This window comes from Apiospora marii (assembly GCF_038362585.1).
Source record: "Apiospora marii strain CBS 49790 chromosome Unknown utg000011l_segment0_segment0, whole genome shotgun sequence".
Classification (NCBI taxonomy): domain Eukaryota; kingdom Fungi; phylum Ascomycota; class Sordariomycetes; order Amphisphaeriales; family Apiosporaceae; genus Apiospora; species Apiospora marii.
In genome coordinates this window covers 3,831,491-3,857,525 of record NW_027117382.1, presented here as the reverse complement: position 1 = coordinate 3,857,525, position 26,035 = coordinate 3,831,491, and the positions used below count along the sequence as shown (strand labels likewise).

General features: G+C 58.8%; 4 protein-coding genes across 4 annotated transcripts; 2 read left to right on the top strand and 2 right to left on the bottom strand.

Moving 5' to 3' along the window:
- Positions 1-837: 837 nt before the first annotated feature.
- On the bottom strand, positions 838-1,796 carry PG985_014347 (RTA1-domain-containing protein; the record flags this gene model as incomplete). Its single annotated transcript, XM_066834113.1, has 2 exons — positions 838-1,505; positions 1,580-1,796. 2 exons carry the CDS (start codon positions 1,794-1,796, stop codon positions 838-840), a joined length of 885 nt encoding a protein of 294 aa, XP_066678853.1.
- A 741-nt stretch (positions 1,797-2,537) lies between these two features.
- PG985_014346 (branched-chain amino acid aminotransferase) lies at positions 2,538-3,983 on the top strand (the record flags this gene model as incomplete). The annotated part of the gene is made up of 4 exons (XM_066834112.1): positions 2,538-2,568; positions 2,649-3,214; positions 3,298-3,537; positions 3,636-3,983. The coding sequence occupies 4 exons, from the start codon at positions 2,538-2,540 to the stop codon at positions 3,981-3,983; spliced, it is 1,185 nt and encodes a 394-aa protein (XP_066678852.1).
- Positions 3,984-4,814: 831 nt separating this feature from the next.
- On the top strand, positions 4,815-7,430 carry PG985_014345 (ankyrin repeat-containing domain protein; the record flags this gene model as incomplete). Its single annotated transcript, XM_066834111.1, has 4 exons — positions 4,815-5,814; positions 6,438-6,461; positions 6,524-6,872; positions 6,938-7,430. 4 exons carry the CDS (start codon positions 4,815-4,817, stop codon positions 7,428-7,430), a joined length of 1,866 nt encoding a protein of 621 aa, XP_066678851.1.
- Positions 7,431-8,094: 664 nt separating this feature from the next.
- On the bottom strand, positions 8,095-25,112 carry PG985_014344 (uncharacterized protein; the record flags this gene model as incomplete). The annotated part of the gene is made up of 3 exons (XM_066834110.1): positions 8,095-24,477; positions 24,855-24,881; positions 24,918-25,112. The coding sequence occupies 3 exons, from the start codon at positions 25,110-25,112 to the stop codon at positions 8,095-8,097; spliced, it is 16,605 nt and encodes a 5,534-aa protein (XP_066678850.1).
- Between the last annotated feature and the right edge of the window lie 923 nt (positions 25,113-26,035).

The window sequence follows — 26,035 nt, the reverse complement described above, 5'->3', positions numbered from 1 at the left end:
CATTATACGGAGTCATGATACTTCAGCGTTTCTGCCCTCGTGGCCTTCCTATGGTTACTAGTATTTTAGTCAAGAATGGCGCAGACGTCCCAAGACATAGTAAAAGTAGGATTTGGGGGAACTTTTGAAGATGTATTTTAGGATCATAGGAATTGAGAGTAAAGAAATAGTAATGCTTGCTTACAACTATCTGTACCCATTTCTATTGGCGGATGGAAACGAGGCGCAGCGCGATCGCCGTAAGCCGATCCCACCATAACAGGCAATTCGAAATCTAATAATAGAGCCAAGCCAAGCTTCTACTCGGAAGAACGTCATAACGTTATATGATTTCTTCAGTTGAATTCTTCGTCGGTTGGTTGCCACCGTTCTAAAGCCAACGCAGATTGGGATGACCGCCACAGACGGCTGCAACCCATCTTGAAATTATAGAACAACGGAAAACAAAAACTGTATGAAAGGGTGATAGAGCAACAATAAACTTTGCGCTAGAATTGCAAGTTCTCAACCTTTGCTATGATCATACCGCTAGTTGGAAGTAAAGTTCTGTGCAATTCGTTACATAGCAGCCTTCCAAGCAGGGGAGCACACATTGTTCAAGGAAGACAGTGGGGGTAGCGCGAGTTGAGCGAAACATTGAAATAAACCTATTCTACTACTGATAAAAACAATCTTAAGACGCCTGCAAACGTTTCTCATACTCTATAGTCCTCCATCACAAGTCACCATAACCTCCCTCCCGTCCTGATGTAGTCGCCCCAGTTTTGTAAAGCTGCTGCTAACCCCATCCGCATCACTATTTGGCCCGCCAATTCCGTCAAGACAATAAACCGCCGCTTAGAGCGAGTACTCGTTCGACGTCTTCCTAGCAGGGATCTGCTGCTGCTTCTGGACGCCGGAGAAAGCACGGGTGGGGTCGAAGAGGATGAAGACGCCGACAGCAAGCACCATCAGGGCCCCGTCGAGGGCGAGGAAGTACCGCTCATGCAGCATCAGGTAACCCGACCAGCCCTCGGCCAGTTCAATGGTGCGGAAGATGCTACGGGTGTAGACCGCGACGAGCGAGACGAACATGGCGACCAGGACCGGGCTCTGCGCGCGGGAGAGCCGGGCGTCCATGCCGCTGTAGCGCCGGACAAAGTCGACGGCGAGCAGGGCGAAGACGGTCATGGCGATGAGCTGGAAGGCCACGCCGCCGATCATGATCTTGGTTCCCGGCCAGGCGTCCTCGAGGTTGCTCGACGCCGACGAGGCCATGGCGCCGCCGACGGCCTGGATCACGAGCGAGACGACGTCGCAGGTCAGGAAGACGATGGCGTACATGCGCGGGGAGAGCAGGCTGGAGCCCCGCCCGACCAGCTCGATGAACATGCCCAGCAGCACGTATAGGGCGCCCGTGACGAAGACGGGGGCGATGATGAGGGTGACGATCTGCATCAGATAGGCGTTGGCGTTGTAGGGGCAGGCGGACGACCAGGTGCGGCCGGCCCAACCGATCAGCTCGGCTAAAACACGACAGAATCAGATTTGGCTCGGTAGTCAAAGTAACATGCTCGAAGAGAATGGCTGGCGGACTTACTCAGAGATCCCAGGGCCAGGAGAATGGAGGCCCATCGCCTCGACCGTACGGCCTGGAACGTGTGGGCACCGAGCGCGAGGGCAAAGAGGACGGAGAAGGTGACGCCCGCGGCGAGACTGGGCCGATAGCCGTACGAATAGCTCCAGCCCGGGATGGGGTCAACATGGCAGTTGTTGGGGTTCCGGATAGGCTCCGGGATCAAAGACAAGTCGATCATACTGGCGATTGGACTGTTCGTATAGAAAAGAAACTGAAGGCAAAACTGTTATTGACAGTGAGTAATGCTGTGATGATGGAGTTGGTGATGGAGTGCTCAACAGGACGAGCGAAAAGTGGGTGGGGGAGGAAAATGATGAAATAAGCAACGGATGAGAGAGAGAGCGACGTGGTAAATAGACGAACGAAGGGGTCCATGGCTACTGATGTTGCGCGAGCGCAATGGTAGTAATTCAACAGTAAGATGCTCAGCCTGGTGTTGTGCCGTTGGTGGCTGCGGCGCAGCACCGTTTGTCGCCAAATATCTGGGGTCCAATCCAGGGAGCTGGGTTGAGTCCACGTAAGCACGTAATATCCCCCATCAGCCCCCATGTTTTTTGAAGAAATGAAAGGACCGGGAAGGGCTGTTCAAACGCACGTAAGATCTGTAGTACTACAACCCCAGTAATTCGCTGACCCTCAGCCGCACTTTTTTTCCTTTGTCCTGCAGTAGCTCCGACGATAAGGTGATGATCACCACGGATGCTATTTTTAGTAACACTAGTAACAGACCATCTATATGTGGATCGTAGTAAAGAACCATTTGCACATTTACTTATGGGACTATCATCGCTATATAAGTCTGCGGGTTGCCGGCTCGGTGGTTACGACAGGGCTCCCGAAAACCTTGGCACAATTTCATATTCACCTAATCGCCAATACCTGGAATCTGCAAAGCCTCTTGTTCACAAAACACCTGAAAATGTTGCCTCCAGGCCCCAAGAAAGACTTTGGTACGTGTTTCCTTCTGCATAGCCACGCGTGTGTAATGCGAAACATGGTTACTAATACAGCCTTCTTGTACCATCAACAGACTGGGAGAACTTCCCCCCCACCCAGTTCATCCCGGTCAACGGCCACATCGAGACCCGCTTCCGCCTCTCCACCGGCACCTGGAGCACCCCCACGCTCGTCGGCGGCACCGACATCGCCGTCTCGGGCCTCAGCCCGGCCCTGAACTACGGGCAGCAATGCTACGAGGGCATGAAAGCCTTCCGCGCCGCGGGGGAACGGGAACGCATCGTGATCTTCCGGCCCGAGTTCCACGCCAACCGGATGGCGCGCTCGGCCGGCTCCGTCTGCCTCCCCCCGCCCCCTCAGGACCTGTTCCTCGACTGCGTCCGGCAGGCCGTGGCCGCGAACGCCGAGTTCGTCCCGCCCGCCGAGTCGGACTCGGCTTTCTTGTACATCCGGCCCGTCCTGTTTGGATCTTCGACGAGTCTGTGGGGTCTCGGCGACGAGGTCACTCTCGCGGTCTACGTCCAGCCTGCTAGGCCCCATCACGGGCAGCAGGCCCTGAAAGCTGTCGTGAGCGACGAGTTTGACAGGTCGGCGCCTCGGGGCATGGGCAAATTCAAAGTGGGCGGGAACTACGCACCGGTGAGTCACCAAAGACTTGCAAAACTGATGTGCATTCGGGAATTCTTGAGAACTAGAGTTCTGATTTTAGTATTTCTTTCTAGGTCTGGAGGCATATTGGCAAAGCGTCGAAGATGGGATATGGTATCGTATTGCATCTTGACAGTGCCACACACTCCTGCGTGGAAGAGTTCTCGACGAGCGCATTCCTCGGCCACAGGATATCAGCAGACGGGCAACACGTGCTTGTCATCCCCGACGCCGAGAACGCCATGGACAGCACGACAAGCAAAAGTCTGGCGACACTCGCTCAACAGGAAGGGTGGATCGTGGAGACGGTCAAGGTGAGTAATTCTTCTGATGCGGCCAGACACACGTTGTCTCACGTTTGCTATATTCGTGCTATGATAGGGTGGTGCTAATATCAGATGCGACTTGACAGCTTCCACTTTCTTCACTTAACGATCTCGATGAGGTGGTCGCTTGCGGTACAGCCGCGTCCGCTGTCCCGATTGAGAGTATCGAGAGGCTGTCGACTGGTGACAAGTACACATTCCCAGCCGGCCACGACGCGTGGAATCTTGTCAGACTGGCGAACCTGATGGGCGACATCCAGCGCGGCAGAGCCGATGACAAAGAAGGATGGTGCTGGGAAGTTACCGGGTTCCCAATCGGAGGGGATGACACGCTTCTTGCTACAAGCAAAGGGTTGGAAAGCATCTTCCCGTGGAGGCCATTACTGGCAATGTTCAGCTCGTTTGGGGCACCATCAAAGGTCACTAATGCTTAACTTCATATGCAGGGGCGCTTGGGGAAACGGTTGGGGCTTTGATACCATCTGATTTTAGGATGAAACTTGTTACTCTGGGAATTATGTTAGCGTTGTAGAAATATATCATCGTTTATATACAATAAGTTGTACTCTATATGACATCGTTTCTTTTACCTTGGGCATGGTAGCTTGTAATGGCTACTTATAAATAGAAAGAGTGGTGTTTTTGGTCCTCGTAGCCTACGAGACCAGTTATATGTTGAGTAGCTGCTCCAGGCGACTTGGATCCTCAGCCACGTCGCATCTCCGTCACGACTCCTACTCAAATCCGAGGGGCTGGAGTACTAAAACTGGATGTAGATGGTCAATCTGAGCGCTGTCAAGATCATTTGCTTCAGTGGCATTAGGGAGTTGTCTGTGGACTTGAGCGTGGACACGGGAGACAGGACCACCCACCTAATTCCACCGATAGAAGATATGGCTCAGACCATGGCACCGCGAAGTATCAGTACAGCGGGACTGCCACGATGGTGATAGTCTCAAAGGGTCATATATTGGCAACATAATTGTCTACATGAAAACATTGAGACAATGACTGACGATTCGATTAAGTGTAATAAGAGTGAAATCATGGGAACCATAAATCGGGCGGGAAGAATATATCACTGTGTCAATGTGCGTATGTAAAAGTATAAACAACCAAGTATCCAAATTCAAACTCTAACTCTAAACTAACACTAAACCAACTCAACCATGCCAGAAACAAAAGAAAGATGCACCATTCCCCAAAAACATCAAACCCCTAGACTCCCAATTCATTCTTCAGCGCGCCTGGTAAAATGCCACTGGATGGAAAAGCGCTTAGCAAGTGAAGTTGCAGTTGACCTCGCGGTGGCGGGCGTCGCCCTCGTCGGCCTTCCAGTCGCCCAGCTTGCAGCGGCTGTCGTCGGTGCTCCAGTAGCCGCCGAGGTACCAGAAGCCGAGGCGGCCGCCGTCGGGGATGACGATGAGGCCGGTCGAGAGCAGGCTGCTGCCGCCGAGCCAGTGCAGCGGGTTCCAGTCGCCGACGGTGACGCGGGCCTGGTGGCCCAGCACGCGGCCCTGCCCGTTGGTCACGTCGAACTCGAGCTCGAAGCGGTCCGAGTGCCCGTCCGTCTTGTCGTGGTCCCACTGCGTCAGGCGGATGCTGCACTGGTCGGTGCCGCGGGCCTCGAGGTCCTCAGCAACATTGATGTCGCGCTTGGCCGAGGGGCCTTCGTGGATCGTCTCCTGGTGGCTCGCGTCGTTCATGTTGATACGAATGACCTTGTTGGCAGTCGGGGGCAGGTTAGGCCACTCCTCGGTGTCCCAGATGGTGCCCTTCTCCCAGTCGGTGCCGCTGCCCTCGGGCAGCAGGACGTAGACGGTGCCCTGGCAGCCCTGGGCGAGGACGCGGGAGGCCATGGAGAAGAACTTCTTGGGGCTGCCCTTCTTGGGGCCGGGCATGTTCTTCATGGCCCCCTTGTACCAGTCGTCGGTCCAGCGCTCCTCGAGGATCTGGTAGCCGTGGAGGTAGTCCCGGGCGTCGCGCACCTTCTTCACGTCGGCCTCGCGGCCCACCTTGGCGTAGAAGAGGCAGGTGTTGGGCTCGATGTTGTGGTAGTGGGCCCTGACATCGGCCTCGCTGGGTGGCGGGGGCTTGGGGGCAGGGGGACCGGGAGGAGGGGAGGAGCACGACCCTCAAGACTCCCCTCGGTAGTAGGAGCACCGAGGGAGGTGGAGAAGAGGAAGGCGGCGTTGATGAGAACGGACGACAGCTTCATTGTGGCGGTTGTTGGCGATAAAGGATCAGTTTATGATGTGTTGATGAGTGTGTTGGTGATTATATTTGTGATTGTGTTGAAGATTGTGATGTTGAGTGTTTTGGATGATGTTGTGATAGTGTTGATGGTTGTACTGGTTGTATTGGTTGTTGTGTTGATGTTGTTGGTGATGGTGATGATTTTTCAGTCTCAACTCTCGAGACTCTGACACATTCTTATAACTTCATGATCCCGACATCCCAACGACAACGACATGGGGCTGTCGTTCCCAGCCTCCATTGTGGTGATCATCGCGTTGCGGCACAGCACAGTCGCTGCATACCGTTACTGTGAGTGTGGGCGCGGTTTGTTGACACTGCAGATAGTAAGGAAATCCGTCGAGATCAGCTATTACTGCAGTTATTTTGAGAATCATGAGATAGTAAAGAAACCCGTAAGGCAATCCTATGGAACTGGGCTGAGCTGAGCTGATGTTCCACCCAGTCGGGTGGGGCCCTGGGCGATCGACAGAGGCACAGTGCAGTTGGTGCTATTTTTAGACGGGCTGTCAGATTGTGGGGGATGCAGGGCGTTTGGCCTCAAAGAAACAACTTACCAAGACCTTTTCGTTTCCAATCGACTTACCACCATCACCATTACTCTCTTCATCTCTTACACTTTGACATACCAGATCGCACTTCTCCACCTACATACTGTAGGTAGCGTGTAACTTATTCATTTCATTCAGATTCATCACAATTCAACACCCAATGGCAGCCGCCGCTTCCAACGAGAAGAAGTGTTTTGAGGCACAGGCAATTGCCGCCATTGAAGCCAACGATCTCTCCTCCCTTCAAACCATGTTGTCTCAGCGTGTAGCCGAGAATCCCCAGGCCATCCGCCCGGGCGACCTGGGGGATGCACTCAACAAAGCCATGGAGCTGTCGCGGTACGACATGGCCGACGAGCTCTTCAAGCGCGGCGCCACGTGGAACTACGGGACCATAGCCGACGTCCTGGAGGGCGCGCGCGAGGACAACGACTGGAACACCAAAGCCATCGACGTTGCCTTGGCCAACGGGTGGGACATCAATGAGCACTACGAACATGTCGGGGGCGCCCTCGTGTAAGCCTCCCCAAGCGGATCGCTCTGCTAAGAGTACGTAGCTAAAGGCTTACTGGTAATAACAGCTACACCATCAGTAGTGCAGACAACGGGGGCGGCGACACGGCCGCCCTCAAAGTCGCCGCACACCTCCTGTCCAAGGGCGCCGACGCGAACGAGGGCGAGCAGACGGGCCAGAACCCGCTCGAGCTGGCCTGCGGCGTGGAGGACAAGGACCTGGTGGCCCTGCTACTATCGTACGGCGCGACGGTGCAGAAGGCCCCCAAGGCGCTCCTCGAGGCCGCCGGCACCGGCAGCATCGAGGTCATGCGGTTGCTGCTGGACCACGGCGCCGACGTGAACGCACACCCGTACGAAAAATACACGCTGCCCATGTATGTCAACGACGAGGGCTGGGGCTCGGCGCTGCATTGTGCCGTCAAGTCGGGCCACGTGGAGGCGGTTAAGTTCCTGCTGGAGAAGGGCGCCGAGAGGGAGTACAGGAACAAGGTCGGAGTGACTCCGCTGGAACTCGCGAGAAAACTGGGACATGAAGAGATTGTAGCGTTATTGGAATAAAAGTAAATAAGTTTAATTGACGACTCTGTTCGATCTCCGCATTTGACCGTGTACTCTTTATCGATCCCATCTGAGTGATTAGTCGCCGTCTCATCGGACTTTTCATAAACATGCTATTCCCCAACCCCAACTTGGAGGACAGAAAGAGACAATGCTGTAGAATCCATGAGGACGATAACTCCCACTGATACAATATAAGGATCATACGTCACCGTGTTCGGCGAAATAGCTGTAAGAGTATGCACTCGAGGGCAAGGCCAAGGCACTAGAGTGATGTATGGTATTTCGAAAGTACTGTCACGGCGCCGCAACTAGTGTCCTGGACAACCACGCCTGTCTGTCCCCAACAAGCTACACAGGCAAGAGGACGATGTTGTCAAGTCAGCATCTTTGACTGTCTACTAGAACTGATGGCTACCATCTAACAGGTATTACTATATCGTAAGGATTCGCGACCGATAGCCCTAGTTCATATTCTTCTTGGTGAATAGGTATAGTTACTAAGGCGGGCAGGGAAAGAATAGGCCGGCACAAATAGTAGTGATGCAAAATGTATAAAATAATTTTTGGTTTCTAAATCTAATTTATGCTCTAAATTGACTGTGCCAAAACGAATAAAACCTGACTCCTGAACTCCTGAAAATCGTTACAAATGAAAAACCCCTCAAGCAGACGCCATCCCCACGCGCCTCATCAACATCCAAACCCGAAGCCCAGCAGAAGAAGCCGGAACCGAAGCGTAAGAAGCCGCCACCGAGGACCCGATGTTGTTGTTGTTATTGCCGCTGCCGCCGCTGCCGTAGTAGTGGCAGCCCACCAGCTCCGCGGCGCACCGCTCAAAGGCCCGCTTGATGCGCGCCGCCCGCGCGTCGCTGACGGCGTCGGTCCAGTAGACGAACTGGGCCTTGATCTGGACGTTGGCGTTGTTGGCCTCCTCGTCGCTCTTGCCGAGGACTTGTTGTTGGTGCTGTTGGTGGTTACCCCGCGCCGTCATGATCTGCACGCCGACGCTGATGTCGTAGTCGTTGGGGTCTTGGTAGGCCAGGGGCTGGAGGGTGAGGTTGTTGTTGTTGCCTTCTTCCTTGAGTGGTGGGAGATGAGAGGCGGCCCGGGGCTTGGGGGTCGGGGTTTGGGTTTGGCCGATGACGGCTCGACCGTGCGGCTGGGCTCGCTTCTTGCCGCTATTGGCTGTTGTTTTGGCCGAGGCCTTCTTGTTGTCTTCGGCGGGGATGTGTCCGCTTTCCATATCCACATACTGCAGACTCATGACCGAGTTGCACAGTCCGTTGGGCAATCCTCCTTCCCAAGTCTCTCCGTTCTCCTCCATAACATCCTTCACTGCCGGTCCGAGCCCAAACTGCTGGGGCAGGCTATCCAAATACTCCCCCTGTCTCTTCTTGAGCAAATCCCCCACTCGCAGACTCGTGTCAAAGTCGGAGCGGCACAGTAACATGTTGGTCAATGGGCCAACCATATCCTCCGCTCCCGGGAAAGCGTCCCGGTTCGCCGTCATGTAACCGAAGAAGGGCGACAAGGGAGTCTTAGTAGTAGCCGCCGAGGCGCCTCCCCGTCTGCCAGCAGATGCGGCAGATCGAGCAGTGGATTGAAGGACCAGGCCCCAGACGGTCTGGAAGAAGGTCGCCATCGTGACGCCCTGCTGGCGGGTGAAGGAGGGGAGGATGGCGACCAAAGACCGGTCCAGAGAAATCTCGAGCGACTTGCGAATTGGCTTACGATCGCTCAAATCTCTCCCAAGTCTAGGAAGGGTGGTGAAGGTGCTGCTCCTCTGGGTCATCATCATATCGCGCCAGTACTTGACGGCCTCGTCCGTCTTCAACTTTTCCGACCAGGCGACGTAGTCTCCGAACTCGGCTGCGTGAGAGATGGACTTGAGCTGCTGGCCGCGGTAGGCAAGGTCCAAGTCGCGGAAGAGGATGCCCGTCGAGATCCCGTCGTTGAGGGCGTGGCTGATCTCCAGCTTGCAGGCCACCATCGAGCGACCCGCCTTGGTGGTGGTGAAAAGAGTGAATTGCTGGTCTGGGCGCATTGGTTTTCCCTGCCCAGCACCGTAGTGGACCGACTTGTGGCCCTTGACGCATGACACGAGCTCGTCTTCGTCGGCGCAGGTGATGACAGGCACCTCGGCGTCGTACTTTGCGAGGACGACCTGCAGGTAGTTGTGGCCGTCACCGGGCACTGGCAGGAAGGCCGCGCGGAGAATGGAGTGGTGATCCACCACCTTCTGCCAAGCGGCTCTCAGCTGTTCCAGATCGACCTTGCCTTTAATGTAGTGAGAAATCCCGACCTCGTAGAGACCCTCTCGTCCCCCTCGGCTATTGCGCTGCTGGTCTTGAGCAGCCAACATATGTTGCTGCATGGCCGTGCAGGGATACATATCCCGCACATTGTCCATGGGAATCGAGGACGCGGCGAGCAGCTGCTCCACCGCGCCCAACTTGTCGTTATCCAGCTGGCGCCGGAGCAGGGGGAAATCGCTGATGGTGGGAGCCTGGGGGCCCATGGTCTCGAGCGCCTCGGCCCCCTGGATCAGCATGTCGCGGACGGTGGCGACCCACTGGCCGATGCGGTCCTGGTGCTGCATGTGTTTGTTGTAGTTGATGCTGACGCGGGTCTGGCCGTGGCTGACGGCCGCGGTGATGTCGAATAGGGCGAAGCGCTCCACGGCGCCGTCGATGCGGCAGACTTGGTCGTCGTTGACAGGGGTGAACAGGGCGTCCTCCGTCTCCAGCTGCTGGTACTTGCCGGCGTAGTTGAACAGGAGCTCAATCGGGCCGGTGGTTCCGAATCGCTCGCGGCCCTCGGGGGTGAGGAAGCGGGAGGTGAAGTAGGGCATGCCGTTGCTGGGCATGTTGCGGCGGATGTCTTTGGTGGACCGGACGTTTTCCGTCAAGTCGTTGGAGGGCGAAGTGAGATAGATGGGACTCATGGTGGTGAACCATCCCACAGTTCCGTTCGGGTCAATGGCATCGTCCCAAGTTTCCCGACCGTGACCCTCGGAGTAGATGGCCGGCATCTCGCGATCCGCAAAGACGGACCGGAAAGCGGTCATCAGGGCAGCCAAGATGATGTCGACGGGCTCGGTGTTGAGGGCTTGGTTGGAAGAGCCAAATAGGCTCGACGTGGTGGCTTCGTCAAGAACGAATTCATTCTCGACCATGGTGCCAAATGTGTTGGGTTGCCCCGCCATGCCCCAGTAAGTCAGGTCTGCTGCAGGGACGGCAGCGTCGTAAGGCAAAACCTCGTCGAGGTTCAAGGACGAGGCGTATTGTTCCTGCATCTGCAGCCATGTTGGGAATGAAAGGGGGGACTCGGTTGTGGAGAGTTTTCCGGAGACCAAAAGCTCTTGGAGGTCATTCAAGATGATGCGCCAAGAGACAAGGTCGACGACGAGATGGTGCGCGCCGAGAAACAGGAACTGCTCGTTTTGCGGACCGGCGCCCTCGAACAGGTGGGCGGCGAACACGGGCCCATTGTCAATCTCAAAGTGGCCATGGGCCTTGTTCATCAGGATCTGCTTGACTTCCTGGAAGTCTTGGACTTCATCAATGTTGAGGCCGAACGAGTCAGAAAGGCCCCCGTTGCTGATGCTCTGGGACCACGTCCCATTCGCTGTCTTGCTGAACCTAGCCCGCAGCATGGCATGGCGGGTCACGAGAGTCTCGAGAGCAGATCTCAAGGTGTCAGCATCCACCTTCTGATTGACTTGGAAGAGGAAGCTCTGGTCGAAGGAGTGCAAAGCCGACGAATCTTCGGCCATGGTGTCGAAGAAAAGACTCTGGATAGGTGCCAGGCCAAACGCGACGCTGTCACCCTCGCCCGTCTCTTGCTTCTGGGCGACCGAGGAGCTGATCTTGGCGGCCCCGGTGAACTTGGCCGCCGCGGCGAGAACCTCGAGGTTCTTGGACTTGAGGATATCCTGCACCGTCAGCTCCAGGCCCTGGGCGCGGGCCTTGGTGCGCAGCTGCATGGCGGTGATGGAGTCACCACCCAAGCTGAGGAAGGACCGTCCGAGACGGGCACCGGATATGTTCAACACTTTGCAGACGACGGACTGGATGATGGCCTCCTGGGGCGTCGTCGCCTGTTTCTCGGGAGCTTCGTCGGTAGAGGCGCCGCCCATGATGAGGGCCTCGTACGCTTGCTGGTCCATGGCTTCGAACCACTCGCCGACCTTCTTCCGGTCAATCTTGCCGTTGCCGTTCAGCGGGATGGCCCTGACTCCGACCCAGACGGAGGGGACCATGTAGGCGGGGAGGCTGCTTTCCAAGTCCTGTCGGATCGCCGCCGTGTCTACTTCGCTCATGGCGGCGTTGCTCAGCGGCACAAGACCCTCCGTGTTGTCGGTGCCGGTAGAAGGCAGAGCCACGTCGTGGAAGCTCATGGCAGCTACCAACCTGTCCTTGAGGGGCCCTGCGCGCGGGATGCGAGCGACGGCATGACGCACCGTGGGATGGGCCAGGATCTGGTGCTCGACCTCGCCGAGCTCCAGGCGCTGTCCGTGCAGCTTGACCTGGTTGTCTTTCCGGCCGACGTAGCGCAGGACTCCGTCTTCGTCGTATTGCGCCAGGTCGCCGGTCTTGTACATCCGGCGTGGCGCACTGCTGGCCGAGACTGCCCAACGAGGGTCCTCGATAAATGCAGCCGCCGTCTTGGCTTCGTCGTCCAAGTAGCCTCGCGAAACGGTCGGACCCTCGACGACGATCTCGCCGACGCATCCGAGAGGCGTGATTCTGTTGTGGTCCGCCGGGTCGCAAAGCCAGAGCTTGCATCCCAGCGGCCTGCCCAATCGGGCCGGATCGCTCTCGAGAGTAGCCGGCGGGTTGGCCGATGCGTAGATAGTAGTCTCGGCGGGGCCCCAAACGAGCAGCAGATTGACCTTCTCGGACCAAGTCTCAATGTTCTCCCGAGTGGGCGCCTCCCCGCCCAAGACCAACGTCCGCAGCGAAGGCACCGACTCGGGCGTCATCATCTGCGCCACCGTGGGCGTCGCAAACATCCAATCCGCCTGGTACTTGGCAATCGCCCCCGCCAGGTCCTCGATCCGCTCCGCCTCGGACGGGACGCAGATAGTGCCGCCGCGCTGCAGGGTGGTGAAGAGGTCGGCGCAGCTGATGTCGAACGTGTAGGCCCCGAACTGGAAGACGCGGACGCCGGCCCCGATGCCGAACGCGGCGCCGTGCGCGAGGCTGCTGGTGCAGAGGTGGCGGTGCTCGACGACGATGCCCTTGGGCCGCCCCGTGCTGCCGGACGTAAAAAGGACGTAGGCCGTGTTATGGGGCATCACCCTGGGCAGCAGGACCGAGGAGTGCCGCTTCATCTTCTGGGCCAGTTCACGGAGGCGTTGGTCGCCGATGACCAGGAGGTCCACGTGGTCGCGCACCTCGTCCACGTCCAGTTCGCGCGCCTGGGTGGGGGAGGCGATGACGAAGCGGGCCTGGGTGGTCTGCAGCACCTCCATCTTGCGTGCCAGGGGGTGGGAGATGCCCAGCTGCGTGACGGCGCCGCCGGCCTTGAGAACGCCCAAGGCCGCCACGATGGCCCACTTCGACTTTTCGAAGCAGACGGGCACGATGTCTTCGGGCTTGACGTCCCAGGACGACACCAGGATCCGGGCCACGACGGTGGAGACGGCGTCGAGCTGCTCGTAGGTGAGCTCGCCGTCCCAGCCCGAGATGGCTACGGCCTGCGGCTGGGCACGTACTTGCTCGGCGAATACGTCCTGGACGGTGCGGTCCACGATGTCCAATTGATCGCGCTCGTTCCAAGCTTGCATTATGGCCATGTCGGCCGAGTTGGCCATGTCAATGTCATCCAGGACGCGGGTTTCCGAGGTGCAGAGCTGAGCGGTGATTTGCTCGAAGTGACCGCACATCCTCTCCACCTGCCAGGCGGACAAGATGCTGTTGTCAAAGCGCACTTCAAGCTTGACGGTATCGTCCGTCTGGAGAATGCACTCCATGATGACGGCGTACGAGTCAAAGAAGCCCTTGAGCAACTGCTTGTCCTCGATCTCCACTAGGAAACTGCTGTTCTTGCTCTGTTCCGGTTCGTCGTCTTGCTGGAGAAAGATTTCGAAGAGGTTGTTGAATTGCAGAGAAGCCCGCACTTCGGGTCCCAGCTTCCGCAGCGCCTGGAGTCCGACGTGCTGGAAGGGGATCATGGCGGCCGACGACTCCTGCATGCGGTTCAGGTACTGAGCTACCGTCTGTTTGCCGTCGAGCTTGATGCGCATGGGTACAGTGGTCATGGTAGGTCCCATGAAGTCCTCGGCTCCGTTCACCGAGCTGTTCCGGCCGGACAGCGTCTCGCCGAAGACGATATCGTCGCTTTCCATGTATCGTGTGGTGAGAAGGGCCCATGCCGATCGCAGCAGCGTGGACTTCATGATGCCAGACTGGCGATCGTGCGACATACGGAAGGAGAAGACGAACTCGGAGTCCGGTTGGGCTTGGTAGGTGGAGAAGGGAAGACGGGGGAAGCTGGCCGGTGCCCCTCCGCTCAGTTCCTGACGCCAGAACTCGTCCGACTTGGCGGTATCGACATCGGCGAGATGGCGAATGAAGCGGTTGAAACCCGGGAACGCCGCGGGGACAGTCTCGCCCACGCTGATACTCTGAACGATCTGAAGCAGCTTGGCGGCGCTGACGCCATCGTATAGCGCATGGTGGATGGACCACACGAACCTGCGGGACCGGGGAGCCAGAGCATAGGCGGAAAGCGGCTGGCCGTACTCGACGGCGCGGGAGCGGAAGTGGTCGGGCTGGGCCAGGTAGGTCTTGACCGAGCTGCGGACCTCGTCCCACTCAATGGCCTGTTCCTTCATCACGACCTGGAGAGAGGACGTGGTCCCCGATGCCGCGTCCGGGCCCGGGATGATCCGGGTGCGGAGAATGGGGAACATCTCCACGGCGCGGGCCCATGCGGCCTTGAATTGAGCCAAATCGATGGTGTCGGGGACGCTGAAGACGCGGGTTGCCACGTAGGCGCCCGGTGTGTAGGCCGAGATGGCCATGAGGCCTTCCTGGAGGGGTGTGCAGGGATAGACATCCTCGATGCTCTCCTGGGCGACATTGCATTCTCTAGCGGCGTGCTGCAACACGACCTCCTTGTCGTTGTCCGCAACGACCAAGGCCAGCGGCAGAATCTCTTGTTCTGCTTCGTTGGCATCACTGCTCGTCAGCGCAGTTTCGGTCTCCTGCGCGTCCAACAGCTCAGCCATGTGCTTGAGGCGCGGATGGCGGAAGATGTCAGTCACGGTAAGAGCCCTGCCGAGCGTCCGACGAGCCGCCGTGGCGAGGCTGATGGCGCGGACCGAGTCTCCGCCCTTCTGGAGGAAGTGGTCGTTGGCACGGATGGACTCGGGCGCAATGCCGAGGACCTGCGCCCAAAGCGCTTGCAATTGCCGCTCCGAGGCCGTGGAGCAGACTTCGCCGTCGGTCGGCTCGCCGGAGTCGTCCGCGATGCGGTACTGCTGGAGTTGGTCCTGGGTAAGCTGTTCGCCCAGCAACCGAAGAGTCTTGCGGTCTTTCTTGCCAGTCTGAGACACGAGCATCTTGCGCAGCGGGATGAAGAGCGAGGGGACCATGTAGTCAGGCACCTCGCCCTCGAGCTTTTCGCATAGAGCGGAAATCTGACTTCGGCCGTCGGCATCCAACGGTTGAATCATCGCTTCAGTCGCCGCCGCCCCACTGGCAGGCATAGCCTGCAGACAGACAAACGCGGCCAACACGGGCCTGTCGAGGTTGCCACCTTCGAAGATCCTCTCGACGGCGACGGCGTCGGCAGGCAGGCCACTGCGCACAATGTTATGCTCGACCTCGCCGCACTCGATCCTCCGGCCGTGGATCTTGACCTGCGAGTCGGCGCGGCCGACGTAGAGCAGGCTGCCATCGGCCGAGTATCGCACCAGGTCACCCGTCTTGTACATGCGCATGCCGGCGGGGAGGCCAAGCTGTCGAGCGAACCCCGGATCCCGGATGAATGCCTCGGCCGTCAGGTCGGGCCTGTTGAGGTAGCCCCTCGCCACAATGGGGCCCTCCACGCAGAGCTCCCCGATGCAGCCGATGGGGACCAGGCGGTCGTGGTCGTCCTTGTCAGTGATCCAGGTCCTGCATCCCAGTCCGAACCCAATGTTCTGGGACGAGGTCTCGGGCGTGAGGTTGCCCAGCGTGGTCAGGACGCTGCACTCAGCGGGCCCGTACGAGCTGATCAGCCGCACCCGGCTACTCCAGCGCGCATGCAAATCCGGCCGGATCGCCTCGCCGCCGAGCGAGAGCACCTTCAGCCCGGGGACCTCGTCCGGATGCAGCGCGACCGCGGCCGTGGGCACCATGGTCGCCCAGTTGACCTTGTACTTGTTGACGGCGGCGGCCAGGTCGTCGAGGCGCTCGGCCTCGGAGGGGATGCACACGCAGGCGCCGCGCATGAGGGCGTTGAAGGCGTCGAAGTTGGAGATGTCGAACCAGTGCGCGGCGAACTGCAGCATCCGCGACGAGGGCTCGATGCCGAGCTGCGGGCTCTGGGCGTGCTCCATGCTGGCGAACTGGCCGTGCTCGATCACCACGCCTTTGGGCTTGCCGGTCGAGCCGGAGGTGAAGACAGTCATGGCCGTGTTTTTCGGGCCGACAGCCGAGGTAATGGGAGAGGCGGGTGGCAGACGCCCGATGAAGTCCTGCTCGAGGACGATGAGGTTGGCGGTGGTGAAAGTGGTGAAAAGGCTGGCGTATTCGGGAGAACAGATGATGGTAGTCGCCTCGAGCTCGTCCAAGACATGCTGCAACATAGAAGCAGGGTAGGCCGGGTTGAGGTTGGCGTAGGCGCCACCTGCCTTGAGGACGGAGAGCATGGCGACGACGTGCCACTTGGACTTCTCAATGCAGATGGCGACCTTGGCTTCGGCGGAGACGCCCAGACCCTGGAGATGAGCGGCCAGCCGGTCGCTAGTCTGCACAAGCTCGTCGTAGCTGAAGTCCCCGTCCCAAGCGCACACAGCCTGGGCTTGCGGCGTCTCCTTCGCTCGCAAGTCGACGACCTGGTGAATGCATCGCTCACTGGATTCTGGGAGCGTGCCGTTCCAGCCCATGATCTCACCCATGTCCTCCTCGCCGGGCAGGACGGTCTTGATCAGTTGGGTCGCCGGTGCGTGCATCTTGCTGCAAATCTGGTCCAGAGCAAAGGAAAACTGCTTCACGATGCGCTGAGCCTGTTCCCGGGTAATCATGGAAAGATCGTGTCGGGCCTCCACCATGATGCATCCAGCGTCGTCCGTCTCACAGATCATGACCAAGGGGTAGCTGTCAAACTTGCCGAGAGCCAGGGGCACGACCTCCATACCCTGGAAATCCTCCTTGGCATCGACCGACGAGGTGGGCGCTTGGATCACGAGCAGGCTGCCGATGCTATCGACGGCCGCACGAGTGGAGTCGCTGATTCTCCGAATTCCTTGCAGGCCCGTCTGCTCATATGGCATCATGTCGGTCGCATGGTCCTGAACCTGCTCCAGGTACTGCTGCACCGTCGAGCCGGCTGTCGTGAGGCCCTGGAAGCTGGTTCGGACGGGCACCGTGGCCAATGTCGGGCCGTTCATGGCAGTGATGCCCTCCACCGGCACGGTGCGGCCCGACAGGCTGGCAGCGAAAACCACGTCGTCGCTGTCGCTGTACCGAGAGAGAGTGACAGCCCAAGCCGCGCGCAGCATCGTGGGCGCGGTAATGGTGCCGCGACCAGCGACCTTAGTGCTCAGGGCACTCTTGACCACGCCGTGGCTCGTCGGCTTGTAATCAACCGGCACTGAAGGGTAGCCGATGGGGGTCTCCTTGGTCGCTGGGAATTGCGACTCCCAAAAGGCGGCGTGGGCCTCGCGACTGGTCTGGCCCAGATGGCGAATGAGCTGCTTGTAGGGAATAGATTGGGGAACGCGGCGCCCGGTCAGGACGCCCTGGATCTGCGCCACCGTGATGGCGGCGCTCCAGGCATCGTAGACGGCGTGGTGAGCAGACCAAACAAAGAAGCGGGCTCCCGCATCCTGGACGAAGGCCAGGCGGATGAGACGGGATCCGTAGGTAGCGGGCGTCGCGAGGTCCTTTGCGAGGTAGTCATCGAGCTTCTCGTCAGCTTCAATCCACTCGATTTCTTGGTCCACCACAGCCTGCAGAGTGCCCGCTTCGTTGGTGTTGACAATGCGAGTTCGCAGAATGGGCTCGGACGCAGCGACTTCTTGCCAGGCCGATTGGAACGCGGACTTGGTGAAGTCGGCATCGGTGAGACGGAACACCTTCTGGGCCATGTAAGCGCCGCCGCCAAGTCGTGCTGACAGGCCCATCAGGGCCTCTTGGAGCGGGGTGCAGGGATAGAGATCCACAATACTAGAGGTCTCGACGCCGCACTGTTCAGCAGCCTCCGCGCGGATTTGGTCGGCAGAGGCTGCAGACGGCAACAGATCGAACGGCTTGTCCTCCACGACGACAGCATCGTCGTGGCCGTCTTTTTGGGCCATGGTGAGCGCCATGTCAGACAACCGAGGCAACTTGAAAATAACCGGCACGCTAAGCGCAAACCCCCGCTCGCGCGCCGCCGCCACGAGCTTGATGGCGCCCACCGAGTCGCCGCCCAGACGGAAGAAGTCGTCGTTGGCGCCGATGGTCTCCGGCGCCTTGGAGAGGACGCTGCTCCAGAGCTTCTGGAGCAGGATCTCCATCCCCGTCTCTGGCGTCTTCTTCACCGTGTCGATGAGCGAGTACTGCGCCGTCTGCTCCTCGGTCAGGCCCTCGATGGCCGCCTGCATTCGTCGCCGGTCGAGCTTGCCGTTGGGGGTCCGCGGGACAAAGGCAATGGGCACGTACATGGCCGGCAGCATGTACTGCGGCAGCCGGCTGGCCAGCTTTTCTTGGAGCTCGATGTGGCCGAGGAGCATCTCGTCGCTGGCCGGGACCAACAACGGCGAATCAGTCCCCGTCGAAGAGTCGGAGGGGTACTGAAGAAAGGCGACCAGCGTCAAGCCGCGCGTCTTGTTAGTGTTCTCCAGCGCCATGGCGTCGACCACGACCTTGACCTGGCTGTCGGCCAAGCAGGACTGGATCTGGTAGCTGATCTCGTCCAGTTCCACGCGCCGGCCGTTGATCTTGACCTGCGTGTCCTTGCGGCCGATGATGCTCATGCTGCCATCGCTGTTCCAGCGGCAGATATCGCCCGACTTGTAGAACCGGCGGGTCTCGCCGGGCGTCATGGCCTGCGCCCACCTGGGGTTATAGATGAAGCTCTCGGCCGTCTTCGCGGGGTTGCCCAGATAGCACCGCGCCAGCTGCGGCCCCTCGATGAGGACCTCGCCCGCGGCCCCGAGGGGCAGCAGTTTGTTATGGTCGTGGGCGTCGACGATCCAGGTGCGGCCGCCGTAGGCCCGGCCGATGTTGCGGTGGTGCGAGGCGGCGTGGATCGGGGCGCTGACGGACATGGTGATGGTGGTCTCTGCCGGGCCGCAGCCGAGCACCATCTTGACGCCGCCCGCGCCCACCCACGTCTCGACCGTTTCTTTCGCCACGGGCTCGCCGCCGGTGATGATGAATTGGAGCGTGGGGACCTGCTCGGGCCGGATCAGGCTGAGGACGGTGTTGGTCATGCTGACCCAGTTGGCACGCAGGCGGCGGATGGCGGCGGCGGGGTCGTTCACGCGCTCCTCCTCTGATGGCATGCAGACGCATCCGCCTCTTTGCAAGGTGACGAAGATATCGTGGGTGGAGATGTCATAGGTGAATGACGCGAAGTTGAAGACCCTCGAGTTCTTGTCCATGTCAAGGCGGGGTCCGATGAGGTCCGACATGGTCGACATGGAGCGGTGCTCAATGGCGATGGTCTTGGGCCGTCCCGTAGTACCCGATGTAAGAATGATGCAGGCCAGGTTGCTGGGGCTGAGCTCCGGGCAAGGCAGCTCGCCCCGGCTGGGCAGGCTCTCAATGAACAGGGGCTCCACCACCACCAGCTGGACGTGGTCCATGTCCTGGAAGATGGCGGTCGTGTCGGCGCCAACGCACAGAACGGTCGCATTCACCTCGGCCATGAGATCGACCAGGCGCTCGCGAGGGTGGGCGGGATCCAAACCGACAAAGGCCCCGCCCGCCTTAGAGATGGCCAGCATCGTGATGGCGGCACAGGCCGATTTGTGGAAGCAGTGAGGCACAACCATCTCGGGGCCTACGCCCAGACTTCGGAGGTGGTGAGCAAGACGCGTCGAGACCTCGTCCAATGCCTGGTAGGTCCAGGAGCCATCCCAGGAAGAAATGGCTTCGGCCTCTGGTTGAGTTCGCGCATGTTCCGCAATGGGAGCAAACATGAGCCGGTCGCTGAAGTCCAGACTGGCCGTGTTGAACTCCAAGAACCTGTCCATGTCGTACTTGCTGACCAGGTCCGCTCCTCCAATAGTCTCGTCCGGTTTCTGGACAATGGCACGGAGCGCCTGATCGAAAGTGTTGGCAATGCTCCGGGCCTGGCCCGAAGTCAGATGGGCGATCGAGTGCTGCATGGACGCCGAGAGCTTGTCCTTCGAGAACCCGATCTCCAGGCTGAGGGGGTACTCGGTCGGGTCCTGGACCGACAGGCTGCGGATGGCGATCCCATCATCGCTTGCCGTCTGCTGACTCTCATGCTCATTACGGTGGAAGGAGAGCAGGGTGTTGAACAGAGGAGCGCCGTTCAGTCCCAAGGCGTGCTGGATGTCGGCCAGACCGGCATGCTGGTGCGGCAGGCTTCGCATGAAGTCGTCCGCCACCGTTTCGAGAGCGGCGCGCAGCGTCTTGTCGTCGGCCAAGTTGAGACGGCATACCAGCATGGTCAGGAACGCGCCGACGCCGCCCTCGATGCCCGGGACGGGAGCGTCGCGGCCGGAGCACAGGTAGCCGAAGCAGACGTCGGAAGATTCGGTGTAGACCTTCAAAACCATGGCCCAGGCGACTTGGAACAGGCTCACAGGCGTGATGCTGCTGCGTTCGCAGAATTCTTGGAGGGAGGAGGCGGAGAGGCTGATATCCATCTCGAACGTTTCCAACTTGTCCTGGGTGACAGGCTGCTCAAGCGGGGCCAGCTGAGGTACAAGGCAGGTGGAAGCGCCCTGTAAGTAGGTGGTCCAGAACTCCAGAGACACGGAGGCGTCGGTGCGCTGGATGTATTCGATGTATTCGCTGAACCGGAAACCGGCGTGGTCTGGAAGACTTCCTTGGTAGGCTTGCGACAAATCACCAAGCATGTTCGCAATGGAACCACCATCCACGATAGCATGGTTGATTTGCAGCTGGCAGATGAGCTTCTCCTCCGCCACGGCACAGATGGTAAGGCGATGAGGCGGTCTCCGGGCGTTCAGGGCCACGGCTGTGGACTGCTGAAAGATGCCCTCGACCTCCTCCTCGCTGCATCGGGCAATCGTGGTGTTTGTCGGTACAGACTTGAGCACGATCTGGTCGTAAAGACCGCCCTGGGTGCTCTCCAAGAATATGGTCCGAAGCGAAGAGTGGCGCTGCACCACTTTAGCCCAAGCATCAGCAAAGCGCTCAGCATCGATGGTCAGGCCAGGAGCCCCAGGTGCTACTTCCATAACGTGGCAGTACTCGTAGACGGCAGTGTTGGACAGGCTCTGGCTGACCAGGAGACCCTGTTGCATAGAGGAGCAGGGGTAGATATCCTCCACGGCAGCAATATCGGTGATACCAGCCTGGGGCAGGCGGTTCTTCACCAGCTTCTCCAAGCCATCGTACGACAGGGGCAGAAGCGGGAAGTCGGAAAGCGTGCAGCTCGGCTCTGCCTTCACGGTCTCGGAAATGAGCTCCTCGAGGGCCAGCTTGCTAGCACCGACCCACGCCAGCAGGCGCTCCTGGAACTTCATCTCCGTGTTGTAGACAAAGGTGTACTGCATCTGCCCCTCGAGGATCTCGGCCGTGATCTCAATCAGCGAGAGCCGATCGAGGTTCTTGCCCATGTCGTCCGACTGCGGCATGAACGCCGGCCGGGGCTCCTGGCGCAGCGTGGCGTCCGCGCGCTCCAGCGTCTGGAACTGGCCGAGGTAGTCGAACGAGATCTCGACGAGGTCGTGGTCCCGGAACAGCGCCGCGGCGCGCTCGTTGTGGAAGCGCGAGGCGAAGTACGGGCGGCCGTTGCCGGGCACCTTGTGGCGCACGTCCTTGACCTTCTTGAGCACGCTCATCAGATCGTCGTCCGACGGCGTGGCCTCGATGGCCAGGGGGTACATGGTGGTGAACCAGCCGACCGTGCCCGACACGTCCAGGGACGCGTCCCAGGGCTCGCGGCCGTGGCCCTCGCGGAAGATGGCGGGCAACTCTCGGTCCGGGAACATGCGGCCAAACGAGACGAAGAGAGCGCCTAGCAGGAGGTCCAGTGTCTCGGTGCGCAGGGCCTTGTGCGGCTGGTCGCCCAGAAGCATGGCGGTCGTCTCCTTATCGAGCCGGAAGGTTCGTTCGGTGGTGTCGGTAACCGCATTGTTGTGGGCATCGGCCTCCCAGTAGGCAAAGTCAGGCTGCGGGACCTTGAAGGGCAGCGTCTTCTCGGGCTCGCCGTTCTCGGCCTCGTGTTCGGCCTGCAGGTTGATCCAGTTCTGGAAGGGAAGCGGCGGAGGGGCCGTAATGGCGCCCGTGTCGAGGTACTCCTCGAGGTCGCGAAGAAGGATGCGCCACGACACCCAGTCGATGATGGCATGGTGGGCAACCATGAAGAGGAATTGCTCCTCCCCAAGCGTCAGAAGGTCGACGGAAAAGACAGGGCCGGCGAGACCCAGGGTCCGCTGGGCGATGGTCGCGACGACTCCAGCATCTGCGATGGATCGCAGGGTGTGGCACTTGAAGCGATAGGCCCCTTCGGCACGAGACCAGACCTTCTGCGACCAATGGCCCGAAGCGTCCCGGTGGAAACGGCACCGCAACATCGAGTGCCTCGACACAATGGCATCCAGCCCAGCCCTCAACAGGGCGCGGGGAGTCTTCTTGGTAAGACGAAGGTAGAAGCTCTGGTTGAAGTGTACTTCGGGCATCTCTTCATGGTCGGGGCGCAGCTTGCGGGCGTACATGCGCTGGACGGGCGCCAGCTGGAAGGGGTGGTCAAGCTTTTCCTCGGTGCTGGCCTGGTTCGATGTGGCAGAGCGCGTCGCACTCGCGGCCAGCTCTTGAACATTCTTGCTGCGCAGGATGTGTCGAACCGTGAGAGAGATGCCATGCTTTCTGCACTGGGACATGACCTGCATGGCCGTGATGCTGTCTCCTCCCAAGCCGAGGAATGATTTGTCTTCCGGAATGAGCTCGGCTGGCATGTTCAGAACACGGCTGAAAATGTCGATCAACAGGGCCTTGATTTCGGTACCCTCTGCCTCCTTGGTAGAGCTCTGGGCAGTTTCGATTCCAATGATGCCGCGGTATGTCTCCACAGTCATGTCTAGTAGCCACTTCTGCATCCTCTTGCGATCCAGCTTGGCCGATGTCAGGAGTGGCCAGGCCTCGATGGCGACGAATACACTGGGGACCATGTACTCTGGCACCTTCCCAGTCAGGCTCGTCTTGACGGCATCCAGCTGGGACTTGGCCTCGTTCTTGCTGACAATACTGATGGCCGCCTTGGGGTTGCCAGGTTCCGATGCGACCGAGAAGTCGTTGAGGGATACGACTGCGACGAGCTTGTCGCTGCAGGGCCCTGTCTTCGGGAGGTGAACGGCGACATGGTTGACGAGTGGGTGCTGTCCGATGTGGTGCTCGATCTCGCCCAGCTCGATTCGCAATCCTCGAAGTTTGACCTGGGTATCCTTGCGGCCGATGAAGTGGATGGTGCCATCCGAGTTGAAACGGGCAAGATCGCCCGTCTTGTAGAAACGGTTGAAGCCTGCAGCCGGGCCCGAAGCACCTTTGGTCCATGCCGGACTGTCGATGAACACCTCCGAGGTCTTTTCCGGGTTGTTCAGGTACCCGCGGGCCAGGATAGGACCAGAGATCAGGAGCTCGCCCACAGCGCCAATAGGCACAAGTCTGTCGTGGTCATCCGCTTGCACAATCCACCCGAGGCCACCCACGGCTTTCCCTATATTGGCGGGGTCGCTATCTGGATGTAAATGTGGATCACCAGCAGCCGCTATGGAACATTCGGACGGGCCATACCCATTGACGAGCTGGAGACGAGGAGCCCAGATCTGGATGTCAGCCTTGTGGAGCAACTCGCCACCCAAGATCAGGGTCTTGAGAGACGGCACCTCGTCGGGCTTGATCAGCTTCACCAGCGAGGGCGTCAGGAACGACCACGTGATTTGGTATTGGTTGATGGTCGCCGCCAGACCCTGCACCATGGCGGCATTGCCGGGCGTGCAGACACACGCCCCCGAGATCAGCGAAGTCAAGATCTCCAGCACGCTGACATCGAAGCTGTAGGACGCCAGCTGCAATACCCGGCTGTCGGCACTGAGGCACGTCTTGGCGGCTTGCTGCAGGGCCCCCGAGAGGAAGGCGCTGTGCGTGATCTGGCACGCCTTGGGGATGCCGGTGCTCCCGGACGTGAAGATGATGTAAAGGAGGTTGTTGGGTGCGACGCCCGTGCGCGGCGTCGTGCCGAACTCGCGCAGGCCCTGGACGAGCTCGTCGTTGACCACGATGGGTCGGACGGCCATCTCTTGCCAGGATGCCGCGTGGTGTGCGTCCGTCAGGACAAAGTCGGCGTTGTCGATCTGCTTCAGGATCTCCTCGCGACGGCTTCTAGGATTGCCCGGGTCGATGAAAACCATGGCGCCTCCCGCCTTGATGACCCCCATCAAGGCCGCGATGGCCCATCGGGACTTCTCGAAACACAGCAACACTATGGATTCAGGTCCTGTGCCCATAGAAACGAGGTAATGTGCGATGCGGTCGGAAACCCGGTCTAGCTCTCGGTATGTGAAGGAGCCGTCGAGTGCATCGACGGCAATGGCTTGCGGCTGTCTCTCGACTTGGCTCTGGAAAAGGAAGTGCGCGCAGTTGTTGACAGTTTCGGGGGCCTGGGCATTATTCCAGCTCCAGAGCTAATAGTAAAGGTCAATGCATGAACTAGTGAAAAACGTTTTCTAAAATTGAATAGCCCACGTACCTCTTCAGTGTCGTTTTGACTGGTTATTACCACCGAGTCCAGGGTAGAGTCTGTGTTAGACAATACCAAGTCCACGCTATGGGCAAAAGTGGCAGCAAGTCTTTCAGCTGCCTTGCCGTCGATTACTTCCTCGGCAAAGTATACGTCGCAGGTAACTTGATCGGCGCCAATGCTACATGCAAGCCCTGTGGGGTAAGATTTCAAGACGGTGGGAAGTTCCGTCTTCTCCCCAGTTGCAAACACGGTTATTGTGTTCGACAAGGGGTTCTGTTGCAGTGTCTGGCCCGACGGCGCAGGGGTAATTTCACTTACCTCCTCGGCCGCCTTTTTCTTCATGGCCTGTGTTAGTGATAGAATAGTGGATGCGCCACTTACTGAGATATGGCGTCTGCGCTGAGCGCCGCCGCTCACCGACGAGAAAGAGACGTCCCCATCGCCGGCATAGCACCAGAGCGCGATGGCCCAAGCTGTTTCGACGATAGCTTCGAGGCCGTGGCCGCTCTCCTGTTGTAGTCTCCCGATGGCACTGCTGGCCCAGGTAGGGCATACTGAGCATGAGTTGTGTGACATTGTGTAGTAGGTTAGGTATGGTAGGTTGAGTAAATTGTGGTGGATGAGACAATGCTGAGGAAAATGCGATGATTGGGAATATGCAATGATTAGGAATATGCGGTTGCGATTAAGGCACACTTTGAAGTCTAGGCTGGATGCAATGAAAAGGATATTGATGGTTCAAATGGTTGGAGTAGTCGCGATTATGAGGAATATCAACAATAATAATAACTTCTTGAGCACCCTCCGCCTTTAAGGCTGAGAGCCCCCAATGGCGGAGTGGAAGACCCATAGCTGGAGTGGATGATCAAAGCTGGAGTGGATGATCAAAAGCTGGAGTGGAGGATTCCCAGCTGGAGTGGCGCAGCCAATCAGTGGGACTTTTTCTATACTTAGAAGTAGGATCCAGCTGTTCTTGGCAAAAATCTCACCTGCAGCAGCGCTGCCACTGCCACCCAGACTTAACAATCAGCTGGGCTGGTGCTTACCCGCCTTGGCTTACGGAGCCAAGAGCCACAGGATCGAAGGGTCTTTTACTATAGTAGTATTAGAGGGATTCTGTGACGTGCTCCGCAATCCTATACATTCAATAGCGGTTGCACGATCAGCATTCCTGTTTTCCTATTATAGATGATACCCCACAAGTACCATGTGGCATCAGGATGGGGCCCGCTTATCTAAGACAATACAGTTTGTATTATTATCATCGCCAACAACGTGGCACAGGGAAGGCGTAGGAGCGCTATTTCGAAAAGAAACGAACGCTGATCGACATGGCACAGACTCGTATCTTAGTAAGTACGTCATGTGTTCACAAGAGTCGCCGATTATAACCTCTAGCCTGCACGTCTATTTAGTCTAGACCAACGGTAGCTGCCTACCTAATCAATACCACCCCTCACCTTGCCCCTTTCGCCTGACCGTTTTCATATCTTTGACTT